The sequence below is a fragment of the Panicum virgatum genome, chromosome 6N (assembly GCF_016808335.1).
Source record: "Panicum virgatum strain AP13 chromosome 6N, P.virgatum_v5, whole genome shotgun sequence".
NCBI classification, from domain to species: Eukaryota; Viridiplantae; Streptophyta; class Magnoliopsida; order Poales; family Poaceae; genus Panicum; species Panicum virgatum.
The window spans coordinates 14,747,000-14,770,503 of NC_053150.1; the positions used below are offsets into that span (position 1 = coordinate 14,747,000).

General features: G+C 41.6%; 1 protein-coding gene, 1 long non-coding RNA gene and 1 pseudogene across 2 annotated transcripts; all 3 read left to right on the plus strand.

Annotated features, from left to right (window-relative positions):
- The window catches only part of LOC120677951, a 37,985-nt pseudogene extending 33,278 nt beyond the window's left edge, over positions 1–4,707 (plus strand).
- An 8,262-nt stretch (positions 4,708–12,969) lies between these two features.
- LOC120679713 lies at positions 12,970–14,959 on the plus strand. The gene is made up of 2 exons (XR_005677291.1): positions 12,970–14,260; positions 14,735–14,959. It is a non-coding gene; the product is annotated as an uncharacterized LOC120679713 (long non-coding RNA).
- Positions 14,960–16,757: 1,798 nt separating this feature from the next.
- On the plus strand, positions 16,758–18,389 carry LOC120679560 (rust resistance kinase Lr10-like). Its single transcript, XM_039961169.1, has one exon. It carries the CDS (start codon positions 17,081–17,083, stop codon positions 18,248–18,250), a length of 1,170 nt encoding a protein of 389 aa, XP_039817103.1. The 5' UTR covers positions 16,758–17,080; the 3' UTR covers positions 18,251–18,389.
- The last annotated feature ends 5,115 nt before the right edge of the window (positions 18,390–23,504 follow it).

Sequence of the window (23,504 nt, forward strand, 5' to 3'; positions counted from 1 at the left end):
TTTTTCTGGAGAGGGCGGCGACAACAAGGAATAAGAAAGTGCATGAATTCCTTTCTCTTCTCCTTTTTCCTTCATCCATATCCTTAAACTTTCACATCATACGGAGGGCAGCACATGAACAGTGTACCAGTGGTTTGGTGGGTTGGGCCTATTCGGCCAAAATTAGGTTGGCTTGGCCCACTGTACACATTTTGGTGCTACATAAAGAAATCAATCAAGAGAGCCATCCTTTTTTCATACCTTTTGATTATCCATCCCATTCGATCTAGATCGAACGGTTCAGATCATGCACCCTCCTTTAACCTAATACGCTCTACCATATATATACCCTTCTACTCTTACTTTCCCAACTCCTCACGCCGCCGCCACTTCCCCTCAAGCCGCCGCGGCTTGCCCCAGATCCGCACTGCACTGCCCCCACCCTCACCCACCGGTAACCTCGCCGTCGGTATGTCTCCTCCATCTCCACTCCCTCCACTACCAGATCATTCTTCGTCCTCCATGGTACCCGTCACAGACCCAGGCTCAACGGTTGCCATCGTTTCTTGCATGGGGACGGCGGCACCATCACCATTCACAATGCCTCCGCCGCCCATCGGTGAGCTCCCACCATTGCGATGGGCACCGCCTCGCCATCCACCACAACCATCGGTAGCTGAGTCTTCACGCCGCCAAAAGTAAGCCCCAACCATAGATCCCCATCCAATTTTAATTTATACTATAAACTTTGTTTATTTGTCGAGTAGAGAGAGGAGAAATCTGAAAATTAAAACCATCCTTTTTGGAAAAAAAATACTATACATTCTTTTCCCCAAAACACTTTTCTATTCTTGTGTCAAGCCCACTCTCTACCACGTTGACATTAGTAACGAACTACGTCACAAAATGATGCCTACTTTTATCCAAGTGTCGAATGCCCCCATCCAATTTCTATCCTTTTTGCTTATATTATATTTAACTGTGCTATCATGTGCTGCCTTAAATCCCTAAATATTGCAGTGCGGCGCCATGCAAGACACGCCAGAAGAGGTCGCAGCGTGTGCTCAGCGCCCCTGTTACGACTACTAGTGCTCAAGCCACTAACCCAAAGCCCAAGCCTTCGTCAGTGAAAATGAAGGAGCAACAGGAAGAACAGGAAGCAGTGGTAGAGCTGATGAAGTGCCGGAAAGCACCAGCCATCCCATCACGGCCACCTATTGTGGCGGAGGTTAGCCCGGTGGAGGGGCTGGGCTGTGAGGTGCTGGCCGGTCGGGTCAGTCAATTGTCCTAGCTTGAAGCGGCTGTATAAGCCTTGTAGCAAGCTCACGGAGGGGAAGTGCCCACTCTATGGCATCGGGTTCAACTTCATGGATGCGCGTTACTACGACACCTTTGCCACTGTCGGCGGCAATCGTGTAAGCAGCTGACTGCCTCTTTTCTTGTCCCCTTGCACATGCCCCAACTTCCTGCTTGTTTGCTGTGTTTCTTGAATTTTGTGGGAGTTTTGGATGATGAATGGAAAGGAAAAGTTAGGCTGCTTGTTGCTATATTGTTTTTGGAAATAGAGCTTGTTTGTTTTAAGATTCAATCAAAATCTGGGACCTTTGATTGAATTTTAGGAATTTGAGGTCTGTAAACTCTGCCCACAATAGTTGTATGTTTTGTGGAACTATGGTGAATTCTGCTTTCATTTGATGAGAAGCTGCAACTTTTGACAGAACAAGATACGAGAAATACCATATTAAAACGCAAATGATATTTTTATGCCCCCCTCTGATGAGTCAATGAAACTTTCACCTCTTTGTGTTCAGAAGTCGCTTATTATCTTTGCAGGTGACAACTTACCGCTGCCTCGAGAATGGTAGTTTTGCTCTTCTACAAGCATATGATGATGAGGATGTAAGAAAGAAAATGCCAGTGCCAGTTGATGCTAATGTATGTCAGTTGAGGATGTGCTTTCTCTAATGCTTGTGCCTATCTTCTCAGAAGGGTGAGTCATTCTACACTCTAAGCTGGGCTTGCGACCATGTCGATAGCGCAGCACCACTGCTGGTGGTAGGAGGATGCAGTGGGATCATTCGGGTCATTAATTGTGCTACCGAGAAGATCGCTAAGGTCCGACTTGTCTATATTTCAATTGCTAAATTGAATGAAGCTTGGTTTGCCCAAAACAATACTTCAGTTACTTACCTGATACATACAAGTTCATCTGTGTTATCCATTCTAGAAGGCGATTTGAATTTAAATTGATTAAGGAACGATCTGTTGCTAAAGTCATTTGAATTTGGTTTGATTAAGGAATGGTCTGTTGCTATTACTAGTACAAATGGCAAATTGTACCTTTTCAATGCAGAAGTCTGGAAGATTCTCTAGTATTTCTAATTTTCTATTATACTGAAAACATACACAATCTATATTGATTTATACATTTGGCTAGGATTGATACAAGGCACGCCAGTAAATTATAATACTAAACTATGGATCGTGACTTTATTGATTGTGTGTATAATTATTTCCATCTACAATATCCTCCAGAGCTTAGTTGGCCATGGTGGTTCAATAAACGAGATAAGAACTCAAGCATTAAAGCCTTCGCTCATCATCTCTGCCAGCAAGGTAAGAAAATATCCATACTGTTTCAATGATTTTAGGCTGTACGGACATGCTCTATTTTTTGTTTTTAGACTGTTTCAATGATTTTGTGTATAGGATGAATCTGTTAGGCTCTGGAATGTCCAAACTGGTATATGCATCTTGGTCTTCGGAGGAGCAGGAGGCCATCGCCATGACGTGTTGAGTGTTGTAAGTGGTGCCCACCTCCTATGACATGGTTTTAGAGCATTTACTCACATAAAACGACCTGAAGATGCATGTCACTATATGAGCTTATCGTTCTAACATATGTTATTGAACTGTTCAAATTTTAGTTCATCGCATTAGACATTAAAGGTACTGATCAAATATATTATTTCGCTGAAGGATTTCCACCCTAGTGATATCACATGCTTTGCAAGCTGTGGCATGGATAATACCGTAAAAATCTGGTCAATGAAAGGTAAGAAAACTACTTCAAAATGTATTCTTGTTTATATTTACACCCTGCATATAACTGATATTTTGCCAATGCTGTCATATAGAATTTTGGGAATATGTCAAGAAATCATATTCATGGACTAACCTTCCATCAAAGTTTCCAACAAAATATGTCCAACTTCCGGTATGCTAAACATCTGTAATAATCATCTTGGATCCATTCAATTTCAAAAAGATGTTGGTGTTTAGTCCACATGTCATATTAACTGACTTGTTTCTTTCCTTTCAGGTCTTGAATGCTGTTGTACACTCTGACTTTGTTGATTGTATTAGATGGCTTGGTGACTTCATCCTGTCAAAGGTGAAATTTCTCATTCGTGAAATAGATATAAATTGCAATAGTACAGTCCACATTCATTTATGGGTTCAACACTGTATTGAGATCCTGGCTGTATGTATTGTCCATTTGTTCAATTCTGTTTGCAACTGCTATATAGTGAGGGACGGGATCTGATCTGTGCTAACTTTGATTCTCAGAGTGTTGAGCATGTAATTGTGCTTTGGGAACCAAAAATAAAAGAGAAGAGTCCAGGGGAGGTAATAAACTTCAACCTTTCTATATAATCGTGTACCTTTCATTGTATCATAGTAATATGTACAGTTCTAAATTAGTTCCAGTGATGTTTCAAATTTGTTAGCACAATCGCCAACATTTATTCCTCTGAAGCAATATATTTTTCTCTTTCATCATACAGTGGAGCATCGATATTCTTCAGAAGTACCCTGTGCCAAAGTGTGACAACTGGTTTATCAAATTTTCATGTGATTTTCACATCAATCAGCTGGCAATAGGTAATAACATCTATTATATATGGGACTGTATTCTGACATAAAATCTTTCTAAATTCCATAGTCCACAAGTTGTTGCAGATGTTTTTGAATGGGAAGATGTTTTCATGTGAACGAGAAAACTCATAATCCCACATATGCCATCATTGTGTCTATGACACATGGGTCCCCCGACAATCACTGAGAGTGACATATAAAAAAATTGTTGTGGACTAATACTTATTTTGTGAAAGATAAGATTATGTAGGTTAAATTTCATGTGATTTAGAGATGCAAATATGTTTGTTATCAGATTCTTTTTTGTTAAAAGCGTAAAAGTTCTTAATAATCATATAATAACCACGGCTTCAAACAGGCAACTGTGAAGGTGCAATCTATTTGTGGGAAGTACAGTCCAGCCCTCCAGTCCTAACTGCTCGGTAATTTTTGCCGCAAAGACTCAGTTATTCTTGTCCTCCACTTGTACTGGTGTTGTGTACTTGTGTACTACTAACTGAACTGTTCCTGCATGCAAACACTTAATCTTTTTCAGGCTGTATAATGAGCAATGCAAATCTCTGATAAGGCAGACTGCAGTGTCCTTTGATGGAAGGTACTACAATCTAATTCTTCTCTTGATGTACCGCCAGATCTAGAAACTGTCCATTTCAAAATATACATAATGTTCTTGCACCATTTCTTTTGTTTCACCTTAGTTAAATTGTGACATTATTTTGGTTGTCTAGCACAATCCTTGGTGCTGGTGAAGATGGAACCATCTGGCGATGGGACGAAGTGGATCATCCAACCGTCATTGAAAAGAAGCCGGTGGAAACACGCCGCCGCAGCCGCCGAAGCAGGGACTGATGGTTAAGCTCAAGGTGGGGATTTCTATGGTTTAATCTGCACTAGTTAGCATTATCATTGGCTAATACTGCAACCTGGTTGTTCTAAAATCGGAATGGTTGGTTAACTGGGATGTTGCTTGTTAGGATGTTCATTCTGTCATGGGATCCTTCGTACTGTTGTTCCTGTCAAGGATAAGATAAATGTGATGGTTGTTGAAATTTAGGAAACCATTTCTTCATTTTGCCTTGCATTTAGCATCGCACCCAGCCAACCTTGCCACTCTCAGTTATACCCAAACTTGTTGCTGGTTTTCACGGTGATGTTCAAATAAGCGATATCTCAAGAAAATAAGGTGTTTCGGTTCTAAATAGCCGGCTATAGCCACCACTGTAGCCTGCTATAGCCTTTGGGAGAGGTGAAGGCTATGATATCCATCTTTTAGCTCTAAAAGGCTATATCCGCTAATATCCGGGTATATTCCGCTATAGCCGCTAAATTAATGGTTATTAACCATATAGTTGATTTTTATTTATTGTTAATTTAGTATTGAACCTCGTCATTTACAAAACTTAGTATTTCATCAATGATATAACTAGGAATGAAGACCCAGACGTACTTTAGTGCATAATTTTTTTTAATTTCATGTTTATATGAAAAATTACACATTGATTTAAAATGGGTTAGCTATGCTATAGTCTTTCTTAGCCTCTACAGGCACCAACCGTTAAATATTTTAGCCCGATCAGCCTAATGTAAACTTTTCTATTAGTTTTTATTCTTATATTAAAAAGTAAATTATCAATGCAAAAACCTCAATTGTTCCTTGTGGTATTAGACACTATGTAAGAAAAGCCCAATAGTCACGGGCGACATCACCCTAAGGTGACGAGCATCGGGCCCGTCACTCCTACGGCATCACTGTTTAAGAAATAAAGGTGACGGGCAAGTGACGGGCACCTATCTGACGTTATAGGTGATGGACTTCACTATAGGACTGTCACCTTTCCTGTTGACCCGGGCCCCCATATGAAGTCTCCGCCCGTCACCTTTGTCAAATACAGGTGACGGTTGTAGCACAACGCCCGACATCTATTCTTCGAAAATAAGTGACGGACATAGGACAAAGCACGTTACTTATAATTTTGCAAAGGTGATAGGATGTGCTTACAGGAGCTATCACCTTAGCCTTTAGGACCCTGCAGGGCCATTTCTGCTTTCGGCTGTTTCCTGGAGCACAGCCAAGATTTGTCAAGCATCTTGAGCTAGCACTCACATAGCACTTAACCCAACTTTTTCACACTGCATTCCCAACAGATTGAAAATATTGTAGAAGCATTAATTCGAAGCACAATCAATGGTAGATTGAACCAACACATATTGTAATGATGATAGAATACAGTCGATGGGAACAAACACACAAGCAGTTGCTCGCAGCGAATTCACAACCAAAGTTCACGACAAAGTTCACAGAGGATGGGCAGGTAGTTGTGGCAGCAGGCACAACTTTCTTGAGTGCTTGCCACTTCCATTGTCTCCTCATCTTTGGATATAGTATTCGTCGCAGCTGTAAAGGAGTTGTATTAGCAAAGAGATGGCTGAACAAGTTCTATTATTTTAATTGGATAGTAAGTCGACGTTAGTGCTCTCTTATGACCCAATCATCCGAGTGGCCATTACATTGTGCTCGAAGTATGCTCAAGTGTTCTTCGACTAAAGGTGTCATTACCGTGAGATGCTACATGATGCAATAATGTGCTTGATACACACCTTTGAAATCTTCGTCGATGAAGATTTTCCTGCCGACTGTGCCCACACCTTCCAACCTCCACAAAAAACGTGGAATTAGCAAACCAAGGGACACGGTATCCTTTAGGTAACCTAGGCAAGACTCGATGACTTCCTCAGTATTGTATCCCTCTATCATTGACCCCTCAGGATGAGCACGATTCAATACATACCAGTTGAGAATATATATGAAACGCTCATACGTCCACATTTCGTGTAGGTAAAGTGGACCAAGTGCTTGTATTTGGTTGACAATGTGAATCATTAGGTATTCGGTTATATAAAAATAACCAGGAGAAAAACACATCTCTAGATGTGCCATAGTCTCCGTAATGAATTCCTCAAGATCCTGCAACTCATCTTCGTCGATCACCTTTTGTGAAATCCTATAAAAGAAGTAACACAATCGAGTGATTACCATCTTTACATATACTGGCTTGATCGCTCTGATTGCAATCGGGAGGAACACCATCAGTAGCACATGACAATCATGACAGTTGTAGCCGCATAGTGACAAATCTTTCATCGAGACTAGGTTTCTTATGTTCGATGTGAAACGACTCGGAACTCGGATCCCTCTTAAGCTCTCGCACATTGCCTTCTTCTCATCACGTGTCAAGTTGTAGCTAGCTGGGGGAGTTCATATCTGTCATTCCCTTTCTCCACAGGGTGAAGATCTTGTCTAATCTTCATGGCTACCAAATCCTGACGCGACTTCAAGGTATCCTTTGTTTTGGCTGATGTATCCAGGAGGAGCCCTATTGTGTTCCCAAAAACATTCTTCTTCAGGTGCATACCATCAATTGCATGGCTAACCTCGAGATCCGCCCAATACGGCAAGTATTTGTAGAAGATGGATTGTTTTTTGAATGGTACACTATCGATGTTGGGGGAGCTTCTCTCCCGAGCCAACAATGGGGAGTCGGGAGGAGGAAGAAGGAACAAAATTTATACACATATTTTTAGAGGTGGGTTGGGGCTCCACCGCCCCTAAAAATCTATTTGTAGGGGTGGCTCACCCCCATCCGCCCCCCTACAAATGGCTCCTTTTTTAGGGGCGGGTGGGGCGTGAGCCGCCCCTATAAACACTATTTGTAGGGGCGGCTCACCCCACCATCTGCCCCTAAAAATTGGCGCCATTTGTAGGGGCGAAGGGGGGTGAGCCACCCCTACAAATGGTGTTTTCTAGGGGCGGGTGAATTGCTATAGTGTCTACGGCTATTTATAGCAACGAGCCAAATTTAGGTCCGCCCCTAAAAAAATCGGGGCATTGCTACAAATCGTTTTTGTAGTAGTGACTACTGTAGTGCATGTTACATATTCATAGACAAGCCATAGACAATAATTGTGATACACCGGATAGGATGAAATCAGATGAAACGAAACTTTATATAGCTCCGGATGGTAGTTTCAGTGCGTTCCATAATCTACACTACTGGAAATCCCTTTTTCCGTGTATGTCAGTTTTTGTTTTCTTGCAACGGTACACACCGGCTCACCGGGACGAAATTTAATCTCTATCTAATGTGTATTGATAAGTGCTGCTAATAACCTGATGTTTGAAAGCTTTGATATCAATTCCATCTTTGCGTGTGATGTCATTCTCATCCATGAAAGGCCCAAAGATTCAATTATAAATATGGGACCCACATCTGACTACTGCTGTTAGTTATAGGATTAGAAGCTAATTGTATCATTTTGTTCAACCATTATATTTATCTTTCGCAAGTCCATTCCCAATTGTAAGGTATATATATGCAACTGTATGTTTTTGGCCAGTTTGAATTCTTCTTTACCGACTCGCCCCAAGTCAGTTTAGGTCTACCTTTACCTCTCTTTACCTTATCAACACGCTTTAGCACCCCCACTACGCACCGGCGCCTCCGGAGGCCTCCGTTGGACATGTCCAAACCATCTTAACCGATTGTAACGAATATGACACCATTTATGCCATTTCGAGTGATTTTGGTGATCGAATGACAACACAACACTTGGACTAATATGATTGTTAAGATGATCATTCTCAGGCTTTTAGGTTCAAGTGATGACAAAGAGAAAGAGAAGGTAGGCGTAGCAAGGCCCAAAGGGCCGCCCCTACGGGGGTTCCGCTATAGCTCTTCGGTCAGTAGCACCGGTGGTATGCAGCGCCCTAAAAGCTCTTCGGTCAGTAGCACCGGAAGAACCGACGCCATGGGCATCGGAGCATCCGATGGTAGTCGGAAGAACCGACGCCATGGTACTTTGGTGCAGAAGGGAGTCGAAGCCAAGTCAGCCTATAGGCACCGGTTGAACCGACGGGTCAAAAAGGGGCATCGGTGCATTGGCCGTCCTTTGTACCAGAGACGATGTCAGGTGCCCAGGAAAAGTGTCTTCAGCACCGGTTCAACCGATGGGGCATCGGTGCATACCACCGGTGTAATGACGTCAGCGTCCAGGAGAAGATTCCTTCAGCACCGGTTGAACCGGTGAGGCATCGGTGCAAAGCATCGGTTCAACCGGTGGTCTCTGCGTCAGCCGTCAGGAGTCCAACGGCTACTTCGTGTTATGAGTGACCGGATGAACCGACGCTACCCCGCCAAGAGGCATCGGTTCTTCCGGTGATACACAGAATTTCAGCTGACCGTTGGAGCAACGGCTACAAGACTTGGTGGCCTATATATACGCCTCACCCCGGCCATTTGAAGACTGCTGGAGTCCCAAGACACCTCATACACATCCAAGAACATCTCCAAGCCATACAAGAGCTCATAGATCATATCCTTAGCTTATAGCACTAGCTTTGTAAAGTGTGAGTGCTAGATTAGCTCTTAGTGAGTGTGATTGCAAGGCCTTGAGCCTTTGTGCTGTGGTTCTCTAGTGAACCAAAACAAGAGCTTGGTGCGCCGGCACCTTAGAGCGTGAAGCTCGCCGGCAACGTCATCGATCCTCCGACTTGGTGTGGAGCGGCGACGACACTTTGTGCGGGGGACGTGGAGACCCCCATCCTTTGTGGAGAAGCTCCTTAGTGGAACCCGGGGCCAAGGTGACCATGATTGTGTTCACGGAAGAGACTTGGTGGCCGAGTAGTAATACTCTTAGTGAGTGCTACAACAACGTGGATGTAGGTGTGCCTTTGTGGCTAACCGAACCACGGGATAAACACCCGCGTCAAGAGTTTGCTATCTCCTATCCCTCTCTTTAAGCTTCCGCATTTCATACTAGCAATTTGTGTGCCTTTACTTTCATAGAATAGTTTCTTGATAGGAAAGGCTATAGGCTGCTAAACTCTTTTGGGATAGGGGTTTCATTCTACAACAACCTAGTTGCACATCTAGATAGCATGTTTTAGTTTAAGTTTTGTGCAAACTAGTTGGAGCCATAGGTCTAAGTTTTTATTAGTGCCTAATTCACCCCCTCCCCCTCTTAGGCTAGAGCACCCGATCACTTTCACCGATGTTGGGTAAGTTTTTTCTCAATTGGTGCCATCCCTATCCTTTCCCGAATAGTTTCGTTCCGGACTCTATCCCTCCTTGTGTGCCCGTAAAACCACCGTAACACACTACAAGAAATGTGGTGATCTATGACGAAAATTTTATGACATTTTAATGGAGCGTCACAATTGCACACAATCTATGACGAATTTGAAGGTATGGACCCTAGGCCCAGAACTTTATGACGTTTTATTGAATTCGTCATAATTGAGCCCACAAAATATGACGTTTTATTGAATTCGTCATAACTGAGCCCACAAAACATGAAGTTTTAACATTAATGTCATAAAAATCGTCATAGCTATTTTAACTATATGTTTTGACATTTTTCATTTTCAATTCAAGTTTTTGCTTCTCTTATTTGATGCTTATGTGGCAGCCTAGTCAGCACACACGAAAAGGAAACTAAAAGCCTTAAACCAAATTTCAACATTCTACTAAGTCCTATTCTGCTCCCTATCCTCCCGTGGTACATGCATATGTGATTGAATAAAAAAAGTGATTGGAAAAAATTTGAATTTGGCGTTAAACCTATCTTCCCGCAGTATGCATATGTGATTGGGAAAAAAAATTGTCGTGTTAAAAAAAAGTGGAAACAGGGAATCGAACCTTGCATCTCTGGCTTTGGAGAAGAAAGCAAATACCACGACACCACTTCTACATTTGTGTTTTAGAGTAGTGTTGTAATTATACATATGGCTGGCGCAGTCGGTGAAAAATTTTGGACAGGATTCGAACCAGCGTCTTGAGGTTCCAAAAGGAAAGTGTTACCAGTATGCTGCGCCTCTGTTTGTGACCAAGTGAGGTATTATTCCATTTTATCTAATCACTAAGAAAATAGATCTGCTAAGAAAAAAACGGGTAGTGTGTGCAGTTGGGGGTTCGAACCTGGCTGGCTGGGTTCTCCAAGCTCGGGCCTTTCAACTACACCATGCGTCTGTTAAGTTTTGTTTAGTAAAGGGTAATTTTTATACTTTCTCTAATGCTTGCTGGATTGAGGTGAAAAACACATGAATAGTTCATCTTTCTCTTTTTAATTTGGATTTCAAAGTTACAGATGGTTTTTCTCCCTCAGAATAACTCCAAATTTGATAGGATTTTTTTTGTTTTTTTCTAAAATTATTATATTTCATTTAGTGGCATTTTTTTAGTTATTTACTATATTGTATCGGATCTTTTTCCTAAGGCTTGTTTTCTCCACAAAATAGAAAATAGAGTAAACATTTTTTTTGCACAACAAGTGCTAATGTAAATCGACAAATGCTAATAGAAGAGTGAAGGTAAGATTGTGTCCAAAGTTGATGTGTATGTGAGCAAGAAAATACTGTAGGATGTATAAATCTCAAAGTTTGAGTTGAGTTGTATGAAACAATGTGAGGAGTCTATCCATTCTATGAACAATATATACTTCAATCTTCATGAAATCTTTTGAAATGTTAATGTTAAGCTTATAAACCCATAAACTAATTCTATGCCAATTTATATAATTTTCAAAAAGGTTTTAAATATTATTATCATTATTTTATAATAAGGTTTTGAGTAGAAATTTAAACTATCCCTAACAAACATTTCAAATTTTCATCTATTTTTATGATATGAGCTATAATTGAACAACCATACTTAAAATTTATTTTTAGGAATTTTCTAAATAGTATTTGAAATAGAAGTATTTCAAATTGTAATTATTTTCTATAAACATGCAGAAAATCATTTAAATTATTAAAAATAGTAAAGGAGCTCAATTTTTTAAAGGAGCTCATGTATTACAAATTTGATAAGTCTCAAACATAGTTTCTTAAACTATGTGAGTGAATCTAGGATTAATGACCAATGTATACTACCACTTTCTCAAATGAAAAAATGATCTAAATAAAGATTGTAGATCTTGATGGGTTATGAAACTTTGGTATTCACGACTTTTTCGGCTCAAATCATTTAGTGATCCAAAATCTTGCTTTTAGCTATCAATTTTTGAAATTCAAAATTTGGATTATTCAAACTTTGTCACATGGATTAATGACCTAAATAAAGTTTATAGATCTTGATGAGTTCTACAACTTTGGTATTCATGACTTTTTCATTTGAAATCATTTATTACCCTAAAAAATCTATTTGAATTCCTAAGACTACTAATACTATCACTAACATGATGGACCCACGGCGCCAGGACACAAAATTGACCATGGCAGGCTCTGCCACTGACATAGCGGACCCACCGCGCCAGACCAAAAATTGGCAGCTACACCTCCCGCTCTCCCGCGCTGATTCTCTCACCGACAAATGGAACCCACCACGCCTCCCGCTCAAGAGGTGCGAAATTCCCCTCGTGCGCGCGGGCGCTGCCTGCCTTATCCTCTTGGTCAGTCAGGCAAAGGGGGAAAATCCCCACAGGCCGCAGACCAGGGCCTCCTCCTCCCTCCCCTCAACGTAGCGTCGCCACTCATCCCGCCGCCACACCAACGCCGGAGGTCGGAGCCGCGTATCACACCGCCACACCTCCACCGGTGGCCGGAATCCGCCCATCCCACCACCACATCAACGCCGGAGGTCGGAGCTGCCCATCCTTGACTCCCTCCGCTGGTTGACCTTCGCGGCTCCGCACAAGGCACCTTCTCCAAAGTTCAACACATCCGGCCTGATCTGAAGTAAGTCTAACCTTCTATGTCCGAATCCACCACTACTTCCATTGCCGTTACTGATCTGTTAGTTCTTTCTTCAACTTCTTTACAGAAACTGAATCTAGTTTCTGCTCTTTCTGCGTTTCATTTGCGCCGGCCGGGCTGAGCGCCGCTGGTCCCATCCGCACCGGCCGGGGCCGCGGGGCGGCGCTGCAGGAGGGGCAGATCGAGATGGGGATGGTCCGGAGGCGAGATGCGCTGTTGCAGGTCCAGAAGCTCCCCTTTCCCTCTCCTTCCTCTCAGTTTGTTATTACCACTAAGAAGAAGCCGCTGTTGCAGGTCCACGAGTGGTAGGCCATCACATTCCTGTGACTTGCCTATTACTGCAGTGGCACGATTTGAGGCAACTTCCTCAGGGGAATATTTTAGGTTCCTTCTCCAGCTGTAGATTGCTCTATTTCTTGTTTCTTCAGTTCTTGCATGTTAGCACCAGGACTTCAGTTATGAGAAGTGTCCCTTTCACTCTACATTAAGCAATCATTGGCGTGTGCTGTCTTAGCTTCTCGGTGGAATTCTTGCATTGACTATTGTCGCCCAAATTATGTATTCCCTGATACGTAAGTTAGTTTTTCTTGCTGGTTAGTTTTTCTTGCAAGCAAGTATTCAGTTGAAATCTGCTATGCCCATAAGCTCAGTAGGACATGCATGTACATAACCTGTTTGATTTAATCCCTCAATGCTCAACAACTATTTACATGTGCCTACATAAATTGTCTCCGTTTCTAGTGCTGCTTAGAATATTTTACCTGCCATTTGTGTCATGCATTTAAATATTCACTAGTTCCCTTCTAGAGTGAACTGCAGTCCATGTTTGTTCTGATATGTGCTAGTCTGCTATGTAATTTGAGTTAGCTCTGAACTTATGATATTTTCACTAAAGCATCTGATATGTGCTAGTCTACTTATCTCTAACTACCTAACTCTGCTTGCCTGTTTTATTCTTCTGTGCAGTTCAGAATCGTTGGTCTAGCAGCAGCTAGGTGCCTAGGTAACAGCAGCTTGCACAGGTATAGTGAATGTGCCATCTGTGAGATCTATGGTGAAATAATCTCATAGTGAATGCCATATCTTTGTGATACATTTAAGGGACCTGTGTATAGTGAATGCATGTGTGAACTCCATGTTCCTGCAACTCTGCAAGTATCTATGATGAAAAACAATTTATGGTTTGATTTGATCCATATGCTGTTTGTGCTTTGCACCTCTACATAATTGAAGCATCATATACAAAGGTTCGAGATAGCATTTCATGTTTTCAATGACTACTGTATGTGCTGTATACTCTTCTGTCCAATGCGATGCATGCATGACTTGAATGGAATTAAATTTCATAGCAGCCAGAGTACTATATGTGCTGATGCATAATTTTATTTTGATTGCAGGTTATTATTGGATGCAAGCTAAAAAAGAATGTAACTAGCTATTTTCATGTGCTAAGATTGTAACCTGAGATTTTATATCTAATATGCTGTAATTCTGATATGGCTCAATATTCTCTAGCTTCTAGCAAGAGGAAGTTATACATCTGACTACTCATTGCTGATGTACTAATCTCTGACTCTGATCTTTCTTTACTTTTGGTGTGCAGGTGTTGTTGCTGGTGGAACCGAATCCTACATCCTGGGGCTGCAACATCCCGTAAGTGATGCATTGCCTTTTCCAATATACCATGCTTATGTTATCTTATACAATGTATCATGCTTGTTTACTTATTTGTCAAAGTAACATGATCTGGTAAAAGTAACTTTCTTCATGTAAAGTTATTACTGTAACCTGTTCAAATTTGAGTCTACATTAAATTGCTTGTTTTTAATTGAATGATTATCTTCTTCAGGCTATTCTGTTGGTCATGTGTCAATTGTTGGGTCTCTAGTTGTAGCTATTCTAGTGCTTTCTATTTACATGTTTAGAATAAATTACTAGAACTCGTTTTCTATGGCGAGTATTGAAAAACTATACTGGTAATAATTCCATTTTGCACTTGTGCTAGTACTCTGGCATGCATTTGAGATGTTACCAGGATGCTTGTTTAATGTTGCCTGACAACTAGCTCACTTTTGATCTACTCATCTTTGTACCGTGACTCTAATCTTTTTGAGTTTTGCTGTGCAGGTGCAATGGTGTTCTGTTAGCTTTTGGTAGAACTTCAAATCAAACTTTGCTGCTGCTGGTTCATATTCTTGATGAAATCCACCTTTTGTTGTTTCTGGTCAACTATGTGGTCTTGGAATGTTACTACTAGTTTTCATAGATGGAAATGTATGTGATGGAAATATTATTCATGTCAATTTCGGCCTGAATGGGTTGTGTATAAAGCTAAATCTGAATAACTAATAAGTAATTTTGGGCTGAAATTATGCCCAACTTAGTGCCCCACTCTGAATTGGGCCCATCCATTCATGGGCTGTGCTGCTGATGTCACCTGCCACGTCACTTGCCATGTCACTTGCCACGTTGCTTGGCACGTCAATCGCCACGTCACCTGCCATATCAGCACTACTTTCCATGTTAGCTGCCATGTCATTGTCCACGTCAATTTACACGTCATCATTGTCATCCACGTCATCACCATATCAGCAGCCACATTATCCTCCATGTCATCACTGTGTGACATGACAATAGAATCTGTGACGAAAATTATATTATTCGTGACGTTAATTTTCGTCATAGAAAATGGACTTGGGTTGGGCTTCAGGGGCTCGGAGGCATTCCATGACGGTTTTAAAACGTTAGGGATCAAGCAATCTATGACGAAAATTTAAAAAACGTCACGAGGTGTGATCTGTGACGCTCAATACATGACGTTATTTGAGATCGTCATAGATACTGTTTTATGACGGTTTTTCAGTGATCTGTGATGAAATTCAATCGTCATGGATCACTAGATTTTTTTAGTGACATCCGCATCTCTACTACACTCAGTTGCTAGACATGTCGTCTTTTTGTAAGCCAACATCCAGCACCGTATAACAGTCTCGCCACCAATTGTAAGGTTGGAAGAAATTGAGTTCGGGAAGGTACCAGCACATATAGTCACTTTTATATTCAACTTGACAAACAGAACAAACAGAAAAAATTAAACATAATGAGAATTTGAATTTCTCCTTTTTTTAACTAGCTTTCTTGATCAATGATGCAGTCGTCAGACTCACTGTTCTTGAACAAACCATGATAAGTGTTACGATTGCGATTTGATGTAGACAATATTTATGATGCCAAAAAATATCACTAGATTATTAATCACATGAAATATGATTTTATACATTAATATATAAAAAGACTTGGTCCAGCTTAATTTGCATAGTTCAACTTTGCACAAAAGCTAAAACGACACATTTTTTGGGGGGTAGTAGTGGTTAGAAGAAGTGCACCGGTTGATCACACGTTAAACACATTTAATTAGCAACACGTCCTAGTTTCTTACGGTAGAGGCTATGATTAGTAAACGAGACAATAATATTTCACTAAACTCAGCCATTATCTGTGTTCTCCCACTTTGACTATCAAATATCGTCATACATGATAATAAGACAAAAAGTACAGACAAAGAAATTACTACTTCCCCGTTTCAAATTGTAAGACATCCTAACTTTCTTGGACAGTCGTCAAACTACCAACATTATAGAAAATATTGCAAAAATTTATAATATCAAATAGATATACTATAAAAGTATATTTAACAAAGAAAATAATGATACCAATTTGGTATCATAAATGTTAGTACTTATTTTTGTATGAACTTGGTCAACATAAAAATATTTTGACTCTCCAATAAAGTTAAAATAATCGCTGTGTTCGCTTGGCTTGTCAGCCAACCAGCCAGTAGTACTGTTCTCTCGTACTAAATCAGCACCTACCTCCAGCTAACAGCCAGTCAACAGTTCTGTTCTCTCATAACAAATCAGCACCTGCCGCAATTTAGAATGGAGGAACCATTGTATACATTTTATACTACACTTGCCGCGTTTAGTCGCAATGCAACCCCAAATTTTCCACAGCAAAGTTTGACCAGCAAACCTAGTCAAACCAAAATGCAAGAGCTTTTCGTTTACATCATTACATGTCATGAGCTGATCGATCTTTTACTCATATGTGTATAATCACCAGCAGGGTAAACTGATATATATAAGACCAGGTAATTGATTCCCACCATATATGCACTCCTGAGACTGAGAGTCTTGACCAAGCTAGTTCGGCAATCCGATATGTCGTCGAATGATGCTACAACAGGAGGGAACATTGCAATAGCCATTGGTAATATAAACAGATAGATTTTGTTCATCCATGGATTGTTGATGCGTGATCAGTTGTCAGAAAGTTTTATTTGCAAGCAGTGAAATTAGTAACTTTGTTGATTGATTGGCGTCATGGCTTTTGTAACCTTCAGTGTCCGTGATCGCCGGCGGGATCGTGATCATCGTGGTATCTGTGCTCATCTACAAGTGCTACAAGCTGCGCATGATGCGCGAGTACGGTGGCCTTCCGCAGCCGGCGGTGCTGCCGACGACGGTGGAGATGAGGACGGCAGCAGCGGCACCAACCGTCGCCCGCGGTGGCAGCTCGGCGATGATGGCTAGCGGCACGATCAGCAGCAGCTATGGCGCCGTCGACGTCGTCAAGAACCGGTCCGTGCGGTTCAGCTCGCTGCAGCTGCAGGAATTCACCGGCAACTACGCCGAGAAGCTCGGCGCCGGCGGGTTCGGTGTGGTCTTCAGAGGCCAGATCCCCCTTCCGGATCACGGCAGACTGCAGGTGGCCGTGAAGGTCCTCGGCAGCAACATGGGGCGGCGCGCCGAGGAGCAGTTCATGGCGGAGATCGGCACCATCGGCAGGACGTCGCACGTCAACCTCGTCCGGCTGTACGGCTTCTGCTTCGACGCCGACCTCAAGGCGCTGGTCTACGAGTTCATGCCCAACTGCTCGCTGGACCGCCACCTCTTCCACGACGACAGTGACGGTGGGCCGCAGCTCATGTTCGACAAGCTCTACGACGTCGCCGTCGGCACGGCGAAGGCGATCCGGTACCTCCACGACGACTGCGAGCGGCGGATCATCCACTACGACATCAAGCCCGGCAACGTGCTCCTGGACGAGGCCTTCCGTCCCAAGGTGGCCGACTTCGGGCTGGCGAGGCTGTGCGAGCGGGAGAGGACGCACATGACGATGACCGGCGGCGGGCGGGGCACCCCGGGGTACGCCGCGCCAGAGCTGTGGATGGCGGCGCCGGCGACGCACAAGTGCGACGTGTACAGCTACGGCATGCTGCTCTTCGAGATCCTCGGGCGGCGGAGGAACTACGTCGACGGCGGCACGCAGGACGAGAGCGCGGAGCGGTGGTACCCGCGGTGGGCGTGGCAGCGGCTGGAGCTCGGCGAGACAGAGGCGCTGGCGGCGCGGGCGCTGGCCGGCAAGGCTGGCAAGGAGGGGAGGAAGGTGGAGCGGATGTGCGCGGTGGCACTGTGGTACGTGCAGGACAGGCCGGCGATGAGCGGCGTGGTGCGGATGCTGGAGGGGGACGGGGACGTCGCCACGCCGGCCGTGAGCCCCTTCGCGCATCTCGACTCCGATCATCTGGTATCACAAACATTCACGGCGGATACCACCACCACGTTCAGCCCCGCCGCGTAAACATTAGTTCTTCCGATCCATTCTCCCTGGAAATATTAGTTTTGTAGAGAGTTTTATATCTTTTTGCCTTCCATGTGCTAGCATCTTAGTACTTCTGATGGATTGATTGGTTAACTTCGTAGTAATAATAAAATTTTATTTTGTGAAAAATTTGGAAATTTGGCGAACTTATAGAAAATGTCAAAAAAATCTTACAAAAAACATATTAAATTTATAAAACAGATGCTTATTTTGGCCGAATGAGTGATAGCTTGCATGATGGACTTTTGGTGAATTATACATAGAAGAAAAAGAAAAGAAAACATTCAGTGCACACCTACATAGAAGAAACAGATATTAATCTTGTTCCACCCCTGAGTATATAATGAAACAGGTGTTTACAGACAGAGAGAAATTTCAAAATCTTTTCTTTCTTTGGTTGGAGAGTACCTGTTTGAAAGGGAAGGGATGATGTTTATTAGAGGGATTTTGATCTTAAATCTTAACCCTAACATCGAACTCGAATTCCCTCTTAAACTCACTTGACAATTACTTCACAATCCAAATAAGACACTGAGATTAAAAATTAAACTCCCGTGTTAGTTCCGCACGTCAACCTCCATTTCCAATACTACTGTTTCCCATGTTCCTTCTTATCAGTTGCCAAACACACATGATAAAGTAAAATGATGTATCAGTCAACGCAAAGCATTACTTTCCAAGCGGCAAGAACAACACCTTATAAGAATTGGTAAAATCTTTGTTCATGGTGCGCAAAACAAACAAATCGATCAATTTTTTTTCTGAAATCCATTAATGATACTGTATTTATTAGAGACAAGAAACAAAGGCAAGTACTACCTCCGTCCCGCAAAGACTGTTTGTTTAGTCTTCAAATTTTTTCTCACAAAGATTGTTCGTTTAGATTGTAGTAAAGTCCATCTAATTAAAGTAATATCAAATACCAAGAAATAATTGCATTAAGAAGGGTATGGAGCTAATCAAATGTTCAAGTAGATGTTACTTTTCTAGTTCCAATGCATTCACATTTATTGAGAATCTAGAAACCAAATAAGTAGCACAGTCTTCAATCACAATTGATATAGTAATATGTCTAAAATTTTCTAAATGAACAGTATTTGTGGGACGGAGGGAGTAGAATCATGCAAAAATAGTCAGTATACTATCCCTTTATTGAATGGCTAGTGCAAGTGTACTATCTATTTGAGAGATTGTTATTATATGGATTAGTTGTGTTGATTTGTTAGTAGTGTGGACGTGGGCTTGCTTGGTATGCAGAATTTTGTCGCTATTGAATTGTGGTGCCTCCGTGCTCCTCAGAGTCCGATACAGGAAACTTCGGGCGGGCCGGGCCACATCTTCACCGGGTGCTTCCTGCCCAAGAAAATTTATTTGATTCGTTTGTAGCTATCGCCTCACTCTTCTGTTAGTCACTCGCCAATTGTCAAGCAAGGTCACCCCTCTTCTTTATTCTATAGTCTTCATTCAAGGCAAAAGTACTAGCTCTTCATGTTTTTCAGGGCATTGCTTTCAACACATTTTGGAGTGCAAAAAATCGTCGCGGATGAGCACTTTGCTCTGTGAATCAGATTTAAAACGCAACACTCGCTACAAGAGAAATACTCGCCATCCAGCTCAGTCGCGCCGGAATAGTTAATAGAGCCGACACGTAACTTGTACATACGTACTCGACACCAACTTTATATGAGAATTGTAGGTTTCAATGAGGTCTACAACTTTGTAGTCGAAATTCTTTAATTCAAGTCATTTATATGTTCACAAAAATGATTGTATTTTTGTTAGTGCTACTTAGAGATACCAAACATAAACCGCTAGCTAGCGCACGGATTAGTTGTAATTTTCCCTCACCCACTATTAAATATTGTCATACATGAAAAGTCAACAAAGTACAGGACAAACAAATTATCTTTGTATGCATGTTTAGTACACCTTATTTGTACTTCCTCTGTTTTTGTTTACATGTCGTACTAGGTTTGTTCTAAATTAAATCTAACAAACTTTGACCAAATTTATAGAAAGAAATAATAATATTTACAATACTAAATTTATTTCGTTGAATCTACCATGAAGTATAGGTTGATAGTGCATAAGTTGGATAGTGTAGTTGTTACTATATTTTTTATAAACTTGGTCAAAGTTAGTCAAGTTTGATCTAGGATAAACTTAATACATCATGTAAATAAAAACGGAGAGAGTAATGTTTAGTCACAATGCAACTGTAATTTTTTCAAGGCAAAGTGTAACCAACAAACCTAGTCCAACCAAAATGCAAGAGCTCTTCGTTTACTTGTCATGAAATGATCGATCTTTTGTATAATCACCGAATAAACTGATAACAAAGGAGAGCCTTGTATTTCCAAGAAGTCTACAGCACACTTGCTGTTTTGGTCCTATAGGATGATATATTGCTCATCGGAAATAATATTCCACAGCATGTGGCTGTAAATCTTTATTAAGGGAAAAATATTTTTGAATGAAAGATTTAGACACTACTATATAAGAGGTCTTTGGTCCTGCTCATTTGTCATGGCTGCTGTTGGACCCGGAACCAAATCTCTCATTGGTCCCGGACCAAAGGCCCCTTACTTGTCCTGATTGGTGGCTCCATTCAATAAGATGCAAAGGCTACATGTATGCGATGGAAAATTACAACTTCATACAGGGTGCAAAGTTTAAAGATAAAGATTTCTTTTGTGGAGAGAGCGTGATATGGTTGAATAGAGAAGAAATGTACCAACTATACCATCAAGATGCCCTCGATATCTCTATTGTCAGTTTGTGGCTTGTGTAAGTGGTGTTATATAAATTTTATTCGTTAACATATATAAGTAATGAATATTGTTACATTACATCAACCTATTGAGTCGTCATTTTATTTTGCATCATGTAGAATGAAGATTCAAACTTGCAGGAAAAAAGGGTATAACCACATCAGCTTCATCAACCCATTGGGTGTGAATTGCAAGAAAATTTATGTGAAAAGCCTGCAGAAACATTTCGTAATTTATATAAGTACTTATCCATTGGAACTACAAGCAGAACTTATTGTTTCCTTACAAGTTGTATGAGTGTTTTCTGTTGTGTAACTCTATTAATTCTGTATAATTGAATTTTTTTAACCCTAAGAAGAACTGGCTCTCTGTATAACCTTGCAGTAATTACTTGATACTAGTTGTCATAATTCCTGACATGAGCTTAGCGATAATTATGGACTCATTCATGAAAGATCCAGGACTATACAATGACATGACTGACATGTTGAAAAGGTAACTTTGGTCAGACTTCCTCAATCACCATGACTTTAAAATCATTCGTTAAATATATTTATTCATTCTCGATCATGCACAGGGTTTGAAAGAAATTCATTCAAAATGATAGAGGTAATTTTAGCAATGAACTAAAATTTAAGACAGACTCTCCGGTACATATTGGATGCTGCTTTGCACTTTTCGTTTATTTTATTATATATTCATATGTATACCTAATGACTTCTTTTCTCTTGAAGTGTATGAGGCAGACACAAGGCAATAATTTATGCGCGTACTATGTTTGCAAGAAAATCCATGGTCTAGTAGGTCCTCTCAAGACGTATACTACTTTGGAGAAGAAAGTAAGTAAAAAACTTTATCAATATTTTAACTTGTTTTATAAATTATTGTAATTAATATTTTCACGTTTCTGCTAACACCATTTTTTGGCACATGACCAGTTGATGCTGTGCAGCGGGTGGCCGATGGAAGCAACCCGACGTTGGAGGAAAAAAGAAGAATAAAGAATGTATTTGGCCCATGGGCTCAAGAACGTCGCAACTGGTGGAGCATGGAATGGGCTGATGGTATGTCACTAAGTTATCTCGTCGAGTCATGTTTGTTTAGGAAAGATTGTTTTCTTGTAAGTTAAGTCATATCTCGCCGTGCTCAATAACAGAGGTCTAGATTTAGGCTATAAATACCTGACCTCTAGGTCTTACAAAGATTGATCAACCACATCCAAGACAAACCCTTTACCTTTATCGCATTTACTTTTCATGCAGGCGGCTTCACCATAGGAATAGTAGATTTTTTTTACGAGTTCTTTTCAGCAAACAGGGCTGCATCGGCTTCAATCTCCAGTTTGTTGGTAAGGTCCGAGTCGCGTAACGTGGGTAGGTCCAAGGTTGACGGTGCATCGCTTCTTCCTCTACCTGTTTTACTCAAAGTTATCGAGTTACGTAGATAGATCAAGGTTGACGGCACATAGCTTCTTCCTCTATCTATAGTGCTTAAAGTCATCGAATATGTTAGATCTTAGATTTAGCGCATCACTTTTATCTAGATATAATTTTTTTCACAACTTATCGATATTAGCTATCTTTTTGTTAGATTAATCCATTTAATCTAACTTATTTTTAGCTTTTATCACAAGTTATCTAGCTTAGATCTATTATGTTCATCGGCTTCACGATGTGATATTATCACCAGAGCTGATCAAGTTTGGATCTAGGTGTTGCTCATGTGTTGCTAAGTGATTGGCTGCACATTCCCTAGTCGATTCCCTTTTTACTTGTATCGGCTGCCTAGCCGATACCCTGGTGGAGCAATTCTACCTCTGGCCGATATGTTCCTGAATTTAACATCTACCCTCCCTTGTCAATTCAAGGTCAAATTGACTGGCACGTCAAGTACCATCATGGCAACAATTTGGGTTCTGTACTATGGAGTGAAGCAGATCTCCTAGGCCCTCGGCGTGTGCCGATCTAGAGATCCTATTGATGGATTTTTGTGTCAACACGCCTTTTGGCACGTCCAATGGGACACGTCAACAACAGATCTGCATCATGGTGAACGAGCCGATCGACGGCTCCAAGAGCAACACCGACAACATCGTGCACGTCACCGAGGGCAATCTTGATGACGCGTAGAAGCAACATCTGGCGAAGGCCGTGGAGGACTACAAGCTCGCGTGCCTCCAATCATTCAGCACCGTCGGTAAAGGGAAGGTCTTCAAAAAGACCAACTTCCCTATGCCGCATAATGTTACCATCACTGAAGATTAGGTGAAGTTCCAAGATAAGTTCGATTAGGCCATGCATCATGCTTTCATCAATCATTCGACGGTCATGACTAAGTCAGTCCAGAATGCCATCTACTAGATGATGGCTAGTAGCTGGCGACCTAGATTCTCGGGGCCATGTTACTCCAAACGGGAGTCATCGGCCACAGCTGCCAGTAGGGTAGCAGCTTGTACAGCGCGG

Bases quoted from the DNA above. Each gene is read 5' to 3' on its own strand.
- LOC120679560 (XM_039961169.1), top strand. From the start codon at position 17,081: ATGATGCGCGAGTACGGTGGCCTTCCGCAGCCGGCGGTGCTGCCGACG.